The sequence below is a fragment of the Schistocerca serialis genome, chromosome 5 (assembly GCF_023864345.2).
Source record: "Schistocerca serialis cubense isolate TAMUIC-IGC-003099 chromosome 5, iqSchSeri2.2, whole genome shotgun sequence".
NCBI lineage: Eukaryota > Metazoa > Arthropoda > Insecta > Orthoptera > Acrididae > Schistocerca > Schistocerca serialis.
In genome coordinates this window covers 808,906,429-808,922,018 of record NC_064642.1, presented here as the reverse complement: position 1 = coordinate 808,922,018, position 15,590 = coordinate 808,906,429, and the positions used below count along the sequence as shown (strand labels likewise).

The following is a 15,590-nucleotide window of genomic DNA, read 5'->3' as shown; positions in this document are numbered from 1 at the left end:
TGTATAATTTTTGTTTGAAAGACATGACAGGGACTACAGAAATAAGCCACTGAAGAAACGATAGTATGCAGCAAATCATTACTACCACAAGATTCCAAAATCATAGATGTGGTACTATTTGGCAAGAAACTAAAACATCTGTATGATTAATATATGCTCACACATCCAATGTGTGTGTCGTGGTTTTTCCCAAAACAGACGTTTCTCTTCACCTATGTTATTCCACTATTCAGCAATAAAATGTAAGTGTGTCATTTCAGTGAAGTAATTAAAGCACAGTAGAACATAACACTATTCTCACTTGGTTAGTACAACTTGTGGACATGCTACATAATTTTAGGTGCATCTGCAACACTGTATTCCAATATCGAAAGCCACAATGAACTCCTTATCCAGTTCCTTGATATGACCTCTTCTAACCTATTGTGTTTTAATCACTCCATTGAAACTCCACAGTTAAGAAAGCACAATGGTGTCATCCTCAAACCTTACACTGGAGCAGCAGGTGGTGATTTCATCCTTTGGTGCAACAAAATTCATCTGTATGAGGCTTGGCATTTAGGTATGTATTTCACATGGCAATTTAGCACACTTTCTTTTAGCTTAAGCACCAATGACTTGTATAAAAGATCAAGTTTTACCTGTTGTTGGAAGGTGTGTTGCAGTTCATTGTGTTCATCATAACACACTAGCCACACTGACAACAGCCTTTAAAAAAATAGTCCTCCCTCCCACTTTGGCAGTTAGGGAGGTGACAGCACAACACTGTACTCTTCAGCTAGGTTGAATCACTTTATAAAAATAAAATACTAGCATCATCATTAAAAATGCACTCAATGCCAGTGATGAATTCTGAAACGCACTACAAAGTTGTCATGATTTCTGAGCAGAACCAAACCCCAGAAAATAGATAGGAGACCAAATGGAGGAGTAAAGGAAGAAACTGACAATGTGTGATCTGACAGGAAAACAAGACCTAGACCCTGTCAATGACACTGATTTCATATGATAGCACTTCCTGCCTTTCAGTGCACAGCAACTCAAAACAAAAATAATGTTCTTGTTGTCTTCAGTCAGAACATTGGATTGATGCAGCTCTCCAGACCAGCTCTCCCATCCAAATCTCCGCATGTCACAGCAGGCTCCCACTCGTCAATATTTTTTGAATTATAATTTGAAATTTTGAGCCCCAGTTGACAAAAAATGACACCATTAAATGCATGTATAGCAAGCTTAAGTAACTACACACACCAAAAGTACTTGTGCAGTAATTATTAATGATTTGTGGCAGTAAATCAATCTTAAATGATTCATTATAAACACAATATTCCGCATTAAAATGAATTGTATTGGTGCAAGTACAAGTGATGAGGGAATAGGATTGATAAGCATCAATTTGCATGGTTTTGCTGTGAATTAGTAGTGGTGTGGGTAGGAGGCAGACCGCTAATAATCTAATGCCATTCAACATTCACTTACAGTACTATGTTGATGTAACAACAGACTTTTCATCAGTGCATGGGTCAAGAGGAACTGCTATGAACAGAATTCTTCACAGTTCAGCAATACTGTCTGTTGTTAAAAGGTGAAAGAATGATAAATGTTTATTGCAAAATGTATTCCAATTTACCGAATTTTAACTCTATGATGGAATACATCAAGTATTTTATAGGAATTGATCAACTGTTTTTTAAAATAATCAAGTATGTCATACAGCAAATTGTGTCTTACATGTATCTTCTCTTTATTCTTTCCTACAAAATTTTATAATAAATACAGTATTTTTAGTGACAAATTATGGCCACAAAGGGACAAGAAGTTTCTAAACATACATACCAAAAGCTGCTGATGAAATCACTTTCATTTGATTTTTATCAGCTACATTAAATTTGTTTGCCCCATTTAAAGGCTTCTGTCATTTCAATGTTTTTACACGCCAAGTCACAGACATTTTGAGCTCAATAGTTCCTTATACATGGAAAAACCCTACTTGACTTCTACAGAACCCAATAGTAGATTTCTTGTCAGCATCCATAAAGGCAGCCCAGTCAAAGTTGTGAAGAGTTGCACATCTGTAAGGTTCTTCAGATTTAAATTGGATTTGTTTTTAGCTGATCCATCAAGGATGTTCTTAATACTAATTGTTTTGTTCTGTGGCACAAAATCTACTAAGGTCAAATGCACCCATGCCAGGACCTTAGAACAAAGACAAAGGAGGTGTTAAAAATGGGTACACACTAATCCCAACTGACAGATGCAAAAACAGCTAAAAATAACTTCCTCCTGGAAAAAGATCCATAAAATAAACTGTAGATAGGAGGCATGTCCTGAACTGAAGATGAAATGTCCATATTTCTACGATGGATGAGAAGTAAAACACAGTTGATGACCTGCACATCATTTGCTAAAATGGCCAGTAACTCACATGGAAAAAAATTGGACTGTAAGTGGTTAAAAAATAGCCATTTTGTCAGAAAATGGTGAACCATCAAAGGTTGATGACAATTAACACAAAATGGTAAGGGATCACCACTTAACAAATGATACGGTTAAAATGACAGTGGCTAATATACAACCTACCTAAAATGATCCCTTCACTGTGAGAGGGTCGAGGAGGAGGTTGGCCAAGCAGTTGAGAGAGGTTTTTATTCCCTGGAGCTTGTTCCCATTAAAGGAAGAACAGTGGTAATGCCAAAGGGACGCTACCTGCTGACCGATGGCAACACAGAGATCATTGGAAACAATGAAAGAACTGGGGGGGGGGGGGTTTGGATTGCAGCCTTGGCAGTAGTGTCAGCAACATTGTTTCAGACCAGACCCATGTAACCAGGGATTGACAAACATCACAGTGTCACGGTGGCTCAATCAAGAGTGAGGAACAGGAGTGTATGACAGCATTAGTTAGGCTACTTCTGTATAAAGACTCCCAAACAGGCTAGTGTATAATGCACCAGTGTTCAAATGGATGTTGCAATGGTGGAGTGTATTTAGATGGCATAAAATTGAAAGACATGCTGAGGAATAAATGGAACACCCACATTCTAGTTTCAGACAGACAAGGGATTGGTAATAACAGATGAGGGTGGTCTGAGCCACTCCCCATAAAGTATATCACTGATCACAAATATGACATTAAGTGACTGGGTATAGAAGGCAGCCAGGTAAGACACTTTAGAGTACTAAGAAAGTTTTCTCTCAAGCATGAGCCCCAAAAATTTTGCATTTTCAGCAAACAGAAGAGCAGCAGGTCAAAGATGTGAAAACTGGAAGAAACCCAATGAACTGCCAAAAATTGATACGAATGGTTTTATCAGTGGAAAAGCAAAAGCCATTGTCAATGCTCCACAAGTAAAAAGAATTGAGATAATGCTGAAAATGCCAACCAAGGAGACAAGATGACAGAGAACTGCAATAGGTCGCAAAAATCATGAAAAGTGGTGCCGGAGATGCAAAGCAGGAGACAAGCCATAGTAGGGTTCATGGCGATAGCAAGGACGACAACACTCAAGACTGAACTCTTAGGCACACTGCTTTCCTGAATTAAGCTGTCTGACAAGGAAGAACCCACACATACTCTAAAAATCTGTATATAAGAAATTCCTGAAGGAATTGGGGTAGGTCGCCCTCTAAGCTCCACGTATAGAGTGTATACATGATACCAGTACCCAGCATGTGTTGTAGGCTTTCTCCAAATCAAAACCCACTACCACAGTCTTGCATTTCCACAAAAATTGTCTACAACATGGGTTGAAGTCACGAGATGATGAAATGCAGAACAGTGCACTCTAAATCCACTTTGTGCAGTGGTTAGTAAATTGTGAAACTAGCCACCACACCAGCTGGGCAGGAATCAAACTTCCCAACATCTTGCAAACACAGCTAGTGGGAGAGAGGTGGAGGTAGCTTGAAGGAAGGTGTTTGTCCTTATTGGGCTTACGTATGAGTGCGACAGTGGCTTCACGCCAGCAACTGGGAAACATGCCATCTGCCAGATGGGATTGTTCGTATGAATGAGAAAGTGCTTGTCCGCAAGAGATAGGTTCTGCAACATCTGAATGTTAACTTGATCTGGCCCTGGCATGAAAGGTCAGGATGAAGTGAAAGAATGATCTAGCTCCTGCAAATTAACAGCAGTATTGTAGTATTAATGATTCTTATAGGAGAAGGTTATCACCTGAGGCTCCTCCACTTGTTTCTGATGGAGGAAGGCGCTGCTCTACAAAATAGCAGCTCAAGGTACAGACGATAGTAAAAGGGTCCACGATGATATCATATGCTACGGTCACCCTGGAAATAGTGGAAAAGACGTTGTTCCAAGAGAGCGATCTGAGGATGGCCCACATGACTGAAGAGGGAGTGCAAGTGTTAAAATATATAATAATTGAAAGGCAGCTAGCCGCTTTGCTATCTCAAAGAATGAGAGAGCACATTTCCACACACAAATTGCATTGTAGTATGCCTCAGTCCACCAAGGGATTGGGACATGGCATGGCAAAGGTGAAGCACAAGGAATTTAGTGTTCTGTGGTGTAAGGATAAAGTTTGTAAGGTATTCTACCTGGTCAGCACAACTGGGCAGATGATGTTCATCAGAGGTCACCAAGGAGGATTAAAGCATCCAGTGAGCCTCAGAAAGCTGCAAATTGGCTTTACACATGGGTGGGGTAGGAGTCAGCAAATGGATAGCACACGGGAAATGGTTGCTCGAGTGTCAGAGAGAATAGGTTACTCAAGATAATGGGCAAGTTTGGCAGTGCGGAAGGTTCGGTCCAAATGGGACTTGGTGTGCAAGGAGTCTGAAAGGAATGTGGATGCTCCAGTTCTAAGGCAGAAGAGGTTGAGTTGATTAAGATGATCGGCCAAGAGTGCATAAGCATTAAAGCATTAAAGTCAGAGTAGCAGAAATGGGTGAGGTAGCTGCCCAATAATGTGAGGGAAGTCTGCCCTGGTGTGATTTAGGTGGTACAAAGAAAAAAGGTGAAATGAGGAAGGAAAATGCTGACCAGAACAGTTTGCAGCCACATGTTCAGTGAGATGGTTTGAAAATGATCATCCTGGATGAGCAGTGTGACTCCTCCATCAGATTAAGTTCCATCCTTGGGGAAGGTCAAAATATGCCAAACAGAATTGCAAGAGGTCAAAGAAGCCATAAGGACACAATTTGTTTTCTGGAGGCAGAGAACAAGTGAACACAGTGATTCTGAGAGCAGTCTGAATTCCTCCTTTTTGGATCCAACATTATGAGCATTCCATTGGAGGATAGTCATGATGGGGAAAAAAAGAAGGTAGAAAATGAAGGTGTGTCACCTCAGAAGCTCCCAAGAGCCAGCCTTTGAAGACCCATTTCTACAAGGTGCAAAGGTTGGAGGATGCTGCTCCATTAGACCTACAGAGGTGTCAGCATTCTCCCTCAGTCAGCCTGCAGACTCCAGGGCATGAAAATGGTTGGTCGCACACACCGGCAGAAATGGAGGTTGGCAGGATAAGGCTATCACGTCATGACACCACCAAAGGGGATCTTCGAGTCGGCAATGGGGAAGAATATTTGCCTTTGAGTTTCTGTGGAAGTATTCCTTATGTCCTTTATGGCCTGTTGGGAGGAGGACGAGAGAGAGAGAGAGAGAGAGAGAGAGAGAGAGAGAGAGAGAGAGAGAGAGAGAGAGAGAGAGAGGGGGGGGGGAGGGGGGGGAGAGAGAGAGGGGGGGAGAGAGAGAGGGGGGGAGAGAGAGAGGGGGGGAGAGAGAGAGGGGGGGAGAGAGAGAGGGGGGGAGAGAGAGAGGGGGGGAGAGAGAGAGGGGGGGAGAGAGAGAGGGGGGGAGAGAGAGAGGGGGGGAGAGAGAGAGGGGGGGAGAGAGAGAGGGGGGAGAGAGAGAGGGGGGGAGAGAGAGAGGGGGGGAGAGAGAGAGGGGGGGGGGAGAGAGGGGGGGGAGAGAGAGAGAGAGGGGGGGGGGGGGCGCAAGTAAGCGAGCAAGGAATTACAGGAAACAGGAAAGGAAAGAACAGCTGAGGGCATGCTCTTAAGTCATGCTACTTAAAAATTCAGAACATAATCCCAAAAATATCACATTTGTGGTCCGCAAGGGAGGGGAAGAAAGAATAGCAGGAGGGGAGAGAGGTAGCACATAAGGAAAAGGTGTCCAAAGGATGGTGCACTGTGTTAGCCAAGCATGAATGCTCAAAAGAGTGGTCAGCCTCATGGGGGAGTTTACACACTGATGACTGACACCTCCAATAGGCCCCTCACGACACATTCAAGATCATTACCTCTGTAGTGCCGAGGGAGTCAACCCTATATACAGCTGATCCCCCCTATCACTGACACTGTTTCAACCAACACTTACAACACCTCTGCCTCCACTGTGAAGTACCTCGGGTGTCCTCTAGCCACATCACCATCAGATCATGGCAGTAATGTTTCCCCAGTGCTCCTCACTAACTGAGCTCAGGGGGATGGGGAGGGATGGGGAGGGAGGGGGAGAGGGAGAGGGAGGAGTGGAAGAGGGGGGGGGGGCACACAGCTGACAAGACATCAAATTGTATAACCCCAGTGACTACCAAGTGTGGATCGCAATCAACTGTCTCTTGTTGACTGTGCATTCATTGGTGGTTTTTGATGTTTCCAGGTCATCCTTACCCTATATTCCACACTACAGACCAAGAAAAATATGAGGGATTACTGTCATGAAAACAAATTGAAATTTTTTCCATTCTCTGACTGTTCTCTCATCTCTGTCCTATATCACATGAAGCAAATTCTGGTGAGTATACTGAACTCCCAATCATTTTTGTCTGTCTGTGATCAAACAATGCTCGCCATCAGCATTACATTACATTCTGCTGCACAGACAATTAACTATTCAGCATCCTTTCCAAATCAACTAGAATGCCAAGTTTTATGGTAGTGTAATAACACTAGAGAAGTAAGTTGCTCAGAGCAGTTTACCTAAGATACATGTCATGACCTTTTACAGCGTAATATGAGCATGAATGGGGCGCAAACAGTCAACAGAGCATTGTGATGACAGCTGACAGCTCACTACTGATAAGGAGACTACTCCAAGTTCAAACAGCTACAACTGATGGTAAACATACTTAAAATTTAGTATCGATGGTATCCACTCTTAAAAACATGCAGGTGGTGCCTAGCATCAGTGTTCGCCCTCACTGCATGCAACTGAACACAGTATAAGTGAGGCTGCTGTTGTATTTGGTAGTGAATGGGTAGATGAAAGCCAGTTAATCCTGCTAATGTTTTTAAGCTACTGCACAATAACCCAAGTCAAATTTACACATTCAATAGTGGAGATGTAAGTAAAATGGAGGATGAGGCAGTGTATGGTATCATAATGGAAAAAGCACTATGACAGCTTAAAAGGTATTTATACTAATACAAAGGGGAGGAATTTTGAGTGAGCATGAAGGAATAGCACATGGCTATGACAGTTCCAACAGTTCCAACAGTTCCAAAATGCCATATCCAGTAACTAAAGAAACTGTGTTGAAGTGAATAGGCAACTGAACCCCCAAAGACATCACAAATGAAAGTGGTGCTTAAGACTGAACAATGGACAATAGTTATAGTGAATACTGTGACTGAAGTCAAAACTCTTGTAAGAAACCAATCAACAATTTTCTCAAAATCAAACTGCAATGTAATTTTATATTTTGTGATATGCGAAATTCAGGTACTACATCACTTCAAGGGAAACTAAACATCAAAACTGAAGGCTTAAAGTTAAAATGTAACATTACAGCTAGGCGGAGTTACGATAATGGATGGATGCTCTATTGTTGGCACACTCAAGCATGTGCTATGGAAGCTGCTAGAGCAGCTGCTCTGGACATTTTTTAAGGCTTCTTTGCATTTCATCCAGGCAAATCACTATCGTGAGCAGGGGCGTGACTGGAATGGGGCAGCCAGAGGACTAGCAGTGCACTGGCACCCACAACAAGGAAAATAATGTAAAGTTGAAATGGAAGCAAAAGTGGAGAAATAGAAAATACAACACATGTCTAGGAAAGAAAACATATTGTAAAATATACTTTCTCTCGGGAAATTTGGATGATGAGAGAGCAGCAAAGAAATCTATACAAATATCTGGAGTAGAGCGGTAGATGGGATGATGGCTTAACTCACTTCAATCAGCAGGGCACATTCCATAATAATAATAATAATAATAATAATAATATGGGGTATCATATGGTTCATTTGTTAACAGTGATTTCCAGTATTTTCAAGTGTAAAGATAATTTCCACCTGAAATAAAATTTTCTAATGTGACAAATGTTGAAAAAATTACTTCTTTTAGCAGTTAATGCCATTCATGGAGGTACTGCTGAGCATGTGTGTATAGATTCCACTGTTGGAAGTAAAAGTAAATACACTGAAAAAGCAATTCAAAACAACTTAACATTGGCAGCATCTGCGGAATATTACAAACAGTAGTAACTTGGCACTAAAAACATTTTTATTGTATTCCACTGCTGGATTTAGTATCTTCTGTGGTACATCATTTTCCTTTGGAATTCTGTAACAATGAAGCCTAGAGAGGAAGAATTACTACAACACTGGAAAATTTTGCTAGGTTAATTTTTTTCTTACAACAGAAGGGAATGAGCGTTTCAAGTACTCTATTGTTGAGGACTCTGTTTCAAGTGGTGCCCAAACCAAAGGCTATAGGCCTGACACACCATCTGAGAAATCATTGCCCATAGAGAATGGGCAACAGGTTGACTGACTTCCAGAGGACAGCTAGAATGGAAACCATAGAAGAAAACAGTGGTCAAATCAACCAGTAAACATCAAGCAGCACGAAACTCCCTACATGGGACATGTTCAGACAAGTTGCAGGGAGTACATTCATCATAAAATGACTATAATTCATTAATTAACCAATAACAAGTAGGTGTGAACATCCTGATATTTAAACTGCTGTCTTTATTAAAGTTTACTTAAACAAAAGTGAATTTTTTTTTTTAAATTGGAGTACTGTTGATTGGTATTTGCTGTGCAGGGGAAGACCCAGCCAGCAAACCCATGTCCACTTATTATGGTAGGTGTGTCCCACCCCACAATACCAACTGCACCACAACTATGAAGTTAGAGGAATGCAGGGAAAATAGTATCATCATTTAGATCTGCAGTGGGAGAAGAAGACAGACAAGACCTGTCACAGCTAAAGGGGCTGCATTCTTAGTAGGCTATAAGTAACTGCATCGTAGATCAGCATGAGGTTGTGATGCAGCTGGAAGCATCTAGGGCTGTTATTGTGGTAATATCCTCTGCCTTCAGATTCTTGACAAACTCTGTCATGAAGCTGAGAGGATCATCAAATTTCATGGAGAAATCCACTATGAATCTCAGGACCTGCCCAACAGCTGTTTCATTGTACATCAGTATGCATCCATCTCTCCTCACGCCAGCTAGGGTAGAATAATTTGTCAGTATATGAGCCAATGTGAGGAGAGGAATACACTGAACTTGGGTGTGTTCTCTGATAAAGAAAATCATGAGTGAACTTGGTGTGGAAAGACCAGTCTGCGTAAAGAGAGAAGACTCTTTCCACAAAGTTTGGCAGTGGTTTCTGTGTCCATTTACAAGTTATTAAGGGTAGTAGAAGTTTAGCAATTCCTATCCTAAGCCTTCAGAATTAGAAGCTCTCCTTGCTTTGTAAGTCAGTACCAAGTATTCTTACATCTAGTAATTCCCTCTTGCATGCTTCCTCAGTAAGTTAACTCATTCCTGATATACTGATGTGCATCAGTCATCATACAAACATCATGGTAGCACTAAACTGGCAAAGTTCAAAAAATTTTTTCCACATGTTAGTGATGGCTAATAGCCTGAAAGTAGCATAATGAGTCACACCAGGACAGGAGCTTCTCATTGTCATTGTCATTTGTTCCAAAGTGTAACTGTTGGCTTCACAGTCTACTTTGTGCATCCATTTGGAAGGGACTGCAGTTTGTAGATACCAGTGCACAAAAGCACATACTGAACTCTATTATTTGTCTTGTAGGTGGGTGGGTTATGTAGAAAGGAGATTATTTGATGAAATAAATTGTGAATATTATCAGAAATAAAGCACTGGGGGACATTTTGTCTCAAATGAAAAAATAGTTACGGAAAGGGAAAGCAGCACACAAAAGTATGGTGTATTTTCATTGCTTGGAGCTCCATGCACACGAAAAGAGTGGGTGCCCTGGAACGAAAATGGGAACGAGTGTGGGGGTACTCTTTTTTTTCTTTTTTTTATGTTGGGGTTTAAGGGCGCTCAACTACTGAGGTCATTAGCGCCCAGTCACAATTGTTAGAGCACATAGAATCTAGTAAAACTCAAGGGGAGGGGGGGGGGGGGGCACCAGAAAGTCCTTACAAAGATGCAGATAAAGTAAGTAAAAGAGTTAGATGTCTTTGGACAAGCCAGTCAAAGTTATAAAACGAAGAACACGAGCAGCTGCTCGAGGGTCATCAGCTAAAATAACCTGTAAAGTAGATGGAATATACAGGACAACACGAGATTGACTGAAGCGGGGACATGACAATAAAATATGGCACACTGTTGATGCTTGACCACAAGGGCACTGCGGGGCTGGGTCACCGGAAAGCAGGTAGCGGTGGCTAAACCGACAATGCCCAATCTGCAACCTGGTCAGAAGGACCTCTTCTCGACGAGATGGTCGGGAGGAGGTTGTCCAAGCAGTTGGGAATGGTTTTACTGCCCGGAGCTTGTTTCCTTGAAGGGATGACCACGTATCCCACCACAACGACACAAGCCTCTTACAAACAACCCCACTAATGTCAGATGACGGGACACAATCGGAGGCTGGCCGAGGCAGGAGGACTGCAGCCTTGGCTGCAGCATCAGCAGCCTCATTCCCAGGCACTCCTACATGTCTGGGAACCCACAGAAAGCTGACAGGAGAGCCATCATCAGCGAAAGAATGGAGGGACTTCTGGATCCGTTGCACCAAGGGATGGACCGGATAGGGAGCTCCAAGGCTCTGAAGAGCACTGAGTGAATCAGAGCAGAGTATATACCATGAATGGTGGTGGCAGCGGGCATACTGAACGGCCTGATGGAGAGCAAGAAGCTCGGCCGTAAAGCTGGAACATTGGTCGAGGAGCCGGTATTTAAAGGTGACGGCCCCGACGACAAAGGCACAGCCGACACCATCGTCAGTTTTGGAGCCATCGGTGTAAATGAAGGTGTGACTGGCAAGTCGCGCACGAAGTTCGACAAACCGTGAGCAATACACTGCAGCCGGAGTACCCTCCTTCGGGAGCGAGCTGAGGTCGAGATAAATATGAACCGGAGCCTGGAGCCAAGGTGGTCTCGGGCTCTCACCCTCTATGAAGGTGGTAAAGAGGGCAAAATCCAATTGTCGAAGCAGGCAACGGAAGCAGACTCCAGGGGGCAGCAGGGCAGACACATACAACCCGTACTGACGGTCGAGAGAATCGGCGAAGGAGGACTGATAAGAGGGGTGGTCGGGCGTTGACAACAGCCGGCAGGCATCCCGCACAGCAGTACATCGCGCTGGTAGATCAATGGTAATTCGGCAGCTTCAGCATAAAGACTCTCGATGGGACTAGTGTAGAAGGCTCTGGTCGCAAGACGTAACCCCCGATGGTGGATGGAGTTGAGACGGCGTAAGAGGGATGGCCGAGCAGACGGGTAGACGAAGCTCCCATAATCCAGCTTTGATCGGACTATGGACCAATACAAGCAAAGCAGGACAGTGCGATCCCCTCCCCAAGATGAACCACTAAGAACTCTGAGGACATTAAGGGAACGTGTACAACAGGCAGCCAAATAAGAGACGTGCGGAGACCAACAAAGTTTCCTGTCCAATGTGAGCCCTAGAAACTTAGTTGTTTCCACAAATGGGAGAACAACGGGACCGAGATGTAAGGATGGCAGAAGGAATGCTTTATATCGCCAAAAGTTGATACAAACTGTCTTCTCTTCAGAGAACTGGAAGCCATTTGCCACGCTCCATGAGTATAGGCTGTCTAGACAACGCTGAAGGCAGCGCTCCAGGAGGCATGTTCTCTGGGCACTGCAGTAGATCATGAAGTCATTGACAAAGAGAGAGCCTCAGACATTAGGTGGAATGCAATCCATAATTGGATTGATCGCTATGGCAAAAAGGGCTACGCTCAAGATGGAGCCCTGAGGCACTCCGTTTCCCTGGAGGAAGACGTCTGACAATACGGAACCCACACATACCCTAAACTTTCGATCTGTTAAAAAGGAATCAATAAAAAGGGGCAGGCGACCGCGTAGACCCCACCTGTGCATAGTGCGGAGGATATCTCTTCTCCAACAGGTATCATAAGCCTTCTCCAAATCGAAGAACACAGCTACCGCTTGGCGCTTTCGCAAAAAGTTGTTCATGATGAATGTCGGCAAGGTCACAACGTGGTCAACTGTGGAGCGGCGGTGATGAAAGCCGCATTGAACATTGGTAAGTAGCCGTCGAGATTCAAGAATCCAGACTAACTGAGCATTAACCACGCGCTCCATCACCTTACAGACACAGCTTGTAAGAGAAATGGGGCGGTAACTAGAAGGAAGGTGCCTATCCTTCCCGGGTTTGGGTATAGGAACAACGACATTGTCACGCCAACACATGGGGACCTGACCTTCGGTCCAGACGCGATTGTAGGTACGAAAAAGGGAGGTTTTGCCCACCGGAGAAAGTTGTGCCAGCATCTGAACGTGAATGACATCTGGCCCCGGAGCAGAGGACAGGGACAGTGCAAGCGCACGTTCGAGTTCCCGCATAGTAAAGAGGGCATTATAAGTTTCCAGATTCAGCGAGTGGGAGGAAGGTTGCCGAGCCTCTTCTGCCTCTTTCCTGGGAAGGAAGGCAGGGTGGTAATGGGCGGAGCTTGACACCTCCGCGAAAAACCGTACGAAGGCGTTGGAGACAGCCACAGGATCAACGAGGACCTCATTACCTGAGGTCAGGCCAGGTACCGAGGAGTGGGCCTTAATGCCCGACAGCCGGCGCAGGCCACCCCATACGACAGAAGAGGGAGTAAAACTGTTAAAGGAGCTGGTGAAAGAGGCCCAACAAGCTTTTTTCCTGTCTTTGATGACTCTACGGCATTGCGCTCAGAGTCGTTTGTATCCAATACAATTCGCCAACGTAGGATGACGGCGAAAGGTGCGTAAAGCACTTCGTCGAGCACAGATAGCGTCTCTACAAGCCTCATTCCGCCAAGGGGACGGAAACGCGACGTGAAGAAGAGGTAGTATGAGGAATGGAACGTTCGGCAGCATTGATGATAACAGCCGTGAGGTGTTCGACCTGACTGTCACAACTGAGAAAATCGTGGTCCGGAAAGGTCGCCAGGGAGGAGTAAAGTCCCCTGTCAGCTTTCGGTATGTTCCAGCTCGAAGGACGTGGGCATGGGGTGTGGTGCAGGAGACGAACGACACAGGGGAAGTGGTCACTCGAATAGGTGTCAGAAAGGACATACCACTCGAACTGATGGGCAAGAGTGGTAGAACAGATCGAAAGGTCCAAGTGGGAGTAGGTATGAGTAGAGTCCGAGAGGAAAGTTGGGGCGCCAGTATTGAGGCAGACAACATTGAGATGGTTGAAGACATCCTCCAAGAGGGAGCCTCTTTGACAGGATGCAGGAGAGCCCCAAAGGGAATGATGGGCCTTGAAGTCGCCAAACAATAAAAACGGCGGTGGAAGCTGAACAATCAGGTGCATCATGTCAGCCCGACTAACTGCGGATGACGATGGAGTGTAGACTGTGCAAACAGAAAAAGTAAAGGCAGAAAGAGTAATATGGACAGCTATTGCTTGGAGTGGGGTGGTCAATGGGATGGGATGGTAATAGACATCGTCCTGAACGAGCAACATCATCCCACCATGAGCTGGGATACCGTCCACAGGGGTGAGGTCATACCACTCCGAGGTATAGTGGGTAAAGGCAATACGGTCAGTCGGGCGCAACTTGGTTTCCTGGAGACCAAGGACGAGCGGACAGTGCAGGCGGAGGAGCAGTTGTAATTCCTCCCAATTAGATTGAATACCTCTTATGTTCCCATGTAACAAGGCCATCGCTAGTCAGAAAAAAGGGGGGAACGAGACGACGGAAGAGCTGGTCACCTCGACGGCCGCGGAGGGCCAGGTTTCGAGGGAACAACGCTACAACCGGCGGGAGGCGGATCCTGTTCCATCGAGTCATTGCCAGCTGCGGCCGCTGTCCCTGGTTGTGTAGGAGGGGCAGCATCATTTGCCGACAAGAGGCTAGCTGAGCGCCTGGCAGCAGAGCGTCCCGGCGAAACTGAGGACGGCTGGGAGCGGCAACTCACGGATGGAGCGTCAGACGAAACGCGCTGGGGTGGAGAGGGGGATAGAGACTTCTTGGAGGCCTTCTTGGAAGTCCGAGGAGGCACAGGGATGGTGGGCTGGACCCGAAGAAGGTCCTCACGTGCGGGTTCCGTTTTGGAACGCCGGACCTCTGAAGCTGGGGTCCGGAACGTTTCCCCAATAGACGCCTGAGAAGAGGATCGCTTCTCTGGCGGCGGGGGTGGGGGGGGGGGAGGAGGAGGAGGAGGAGGAGGAAGGGTGGCCCCTGGGGCAGAGGGGGCGGTGGCCACAGGGGAGGAGGATTTAGAAGGGAGGGATTTGGGAGGCGGAGGCATAGACCCCGGATGGGGGGTGGAGGTGGAGGGGGGACAGGATAGGGGTGAGGATACTGTGGAAGGAGTGGACACGACTGAGGCAAACGAAGTTGTCAACGTCACGGGATGGAGGCGGTCATATTTCTTCCCGGCCTCAGAATAAGAGAGACGATCCAAAGTTTTGAGTTCTTGAATCTTCTTCTCCTTCTGATACGCGGGGCAGTCTAAAGATCTAGGCGAGTGGATGCCAGGACAATTAAGGCACCGAGGTGGGGTGCATGTATGTTCCTCACAAAGAGGACGTCCACAATCGCCACAAAGGGGCTCAGCCTCACACCGTGACGACATGTGCCCAAAGCGCAAACACCGAAAGCAGCGCATAGGAGGCGGGACGTAAGGTCGCACATCGCACCGGTAGCACATCACCTTTACCTTCTCCAGGATAACGTCCCCCTCGAAGGTGAGGATAAAGGCCCCGGTGTCGATGTGACGGTCTTTGGGGCCGCAGTGGACCCGCCGTACGAAATGCACGCCTCGGCACTCCAGGTTGGCCCTGAGCTCCTCATCAGATTGCAGCAGGAGGTCCCGATGAAAAATAACCCCTGCGTCCTATTCAGTGCCAGATGCGGGACAATAGACACTGGGATGTCCCCTAGTCAGTTGCACGCCTGGAGCGCCGCCGAATGTGTGGCGGAGGTGGTCTTTATAAGAACGGACCCCGAACGCATTTTGCTGAGAGCCTCGATTTCCCTAAAGATGTCCTCGATGTGCTGAACAAAGAACATGGGCTTGGAGGTGGTGAACGTCCCCCCCCCCCCCCCCCCCATCGGTCCGAGAACAGACCAAATAGCGGGGGAAGTACTTTGCCCCAAGCCATAGTGCCTGTCCTTCATCCCAGGGAGTGGCCAAGGGGGAAAGGGCAGGAGAACCAGAACCG

The 15,590-nt window shown here is 45.8% G+C and overlaps 1 protein-coding gene across 1 annotated transcript in view; it reads left to right on the top strand.

Moving 5' to 3' along the window:
• The first annotated feature begins 469 nt into the window (after positions 1-469).
• Positions 470-15,590, top strand: part of LOC126482238 (tetra-peptide repeat homeobox protein 1-like) — a 32,304-nt gene continuing 17,183 nt past the window's right edge. Inside the window, exon 1 of the mRNA XM_050106216.1 lies at positions 470-542. Within this exon, the coding sequence (XP_049962173.1) occupies positions 470-542 (73 nt within the window). The remainder of the gene's footprint in view (positions 543-15,590) is intronic.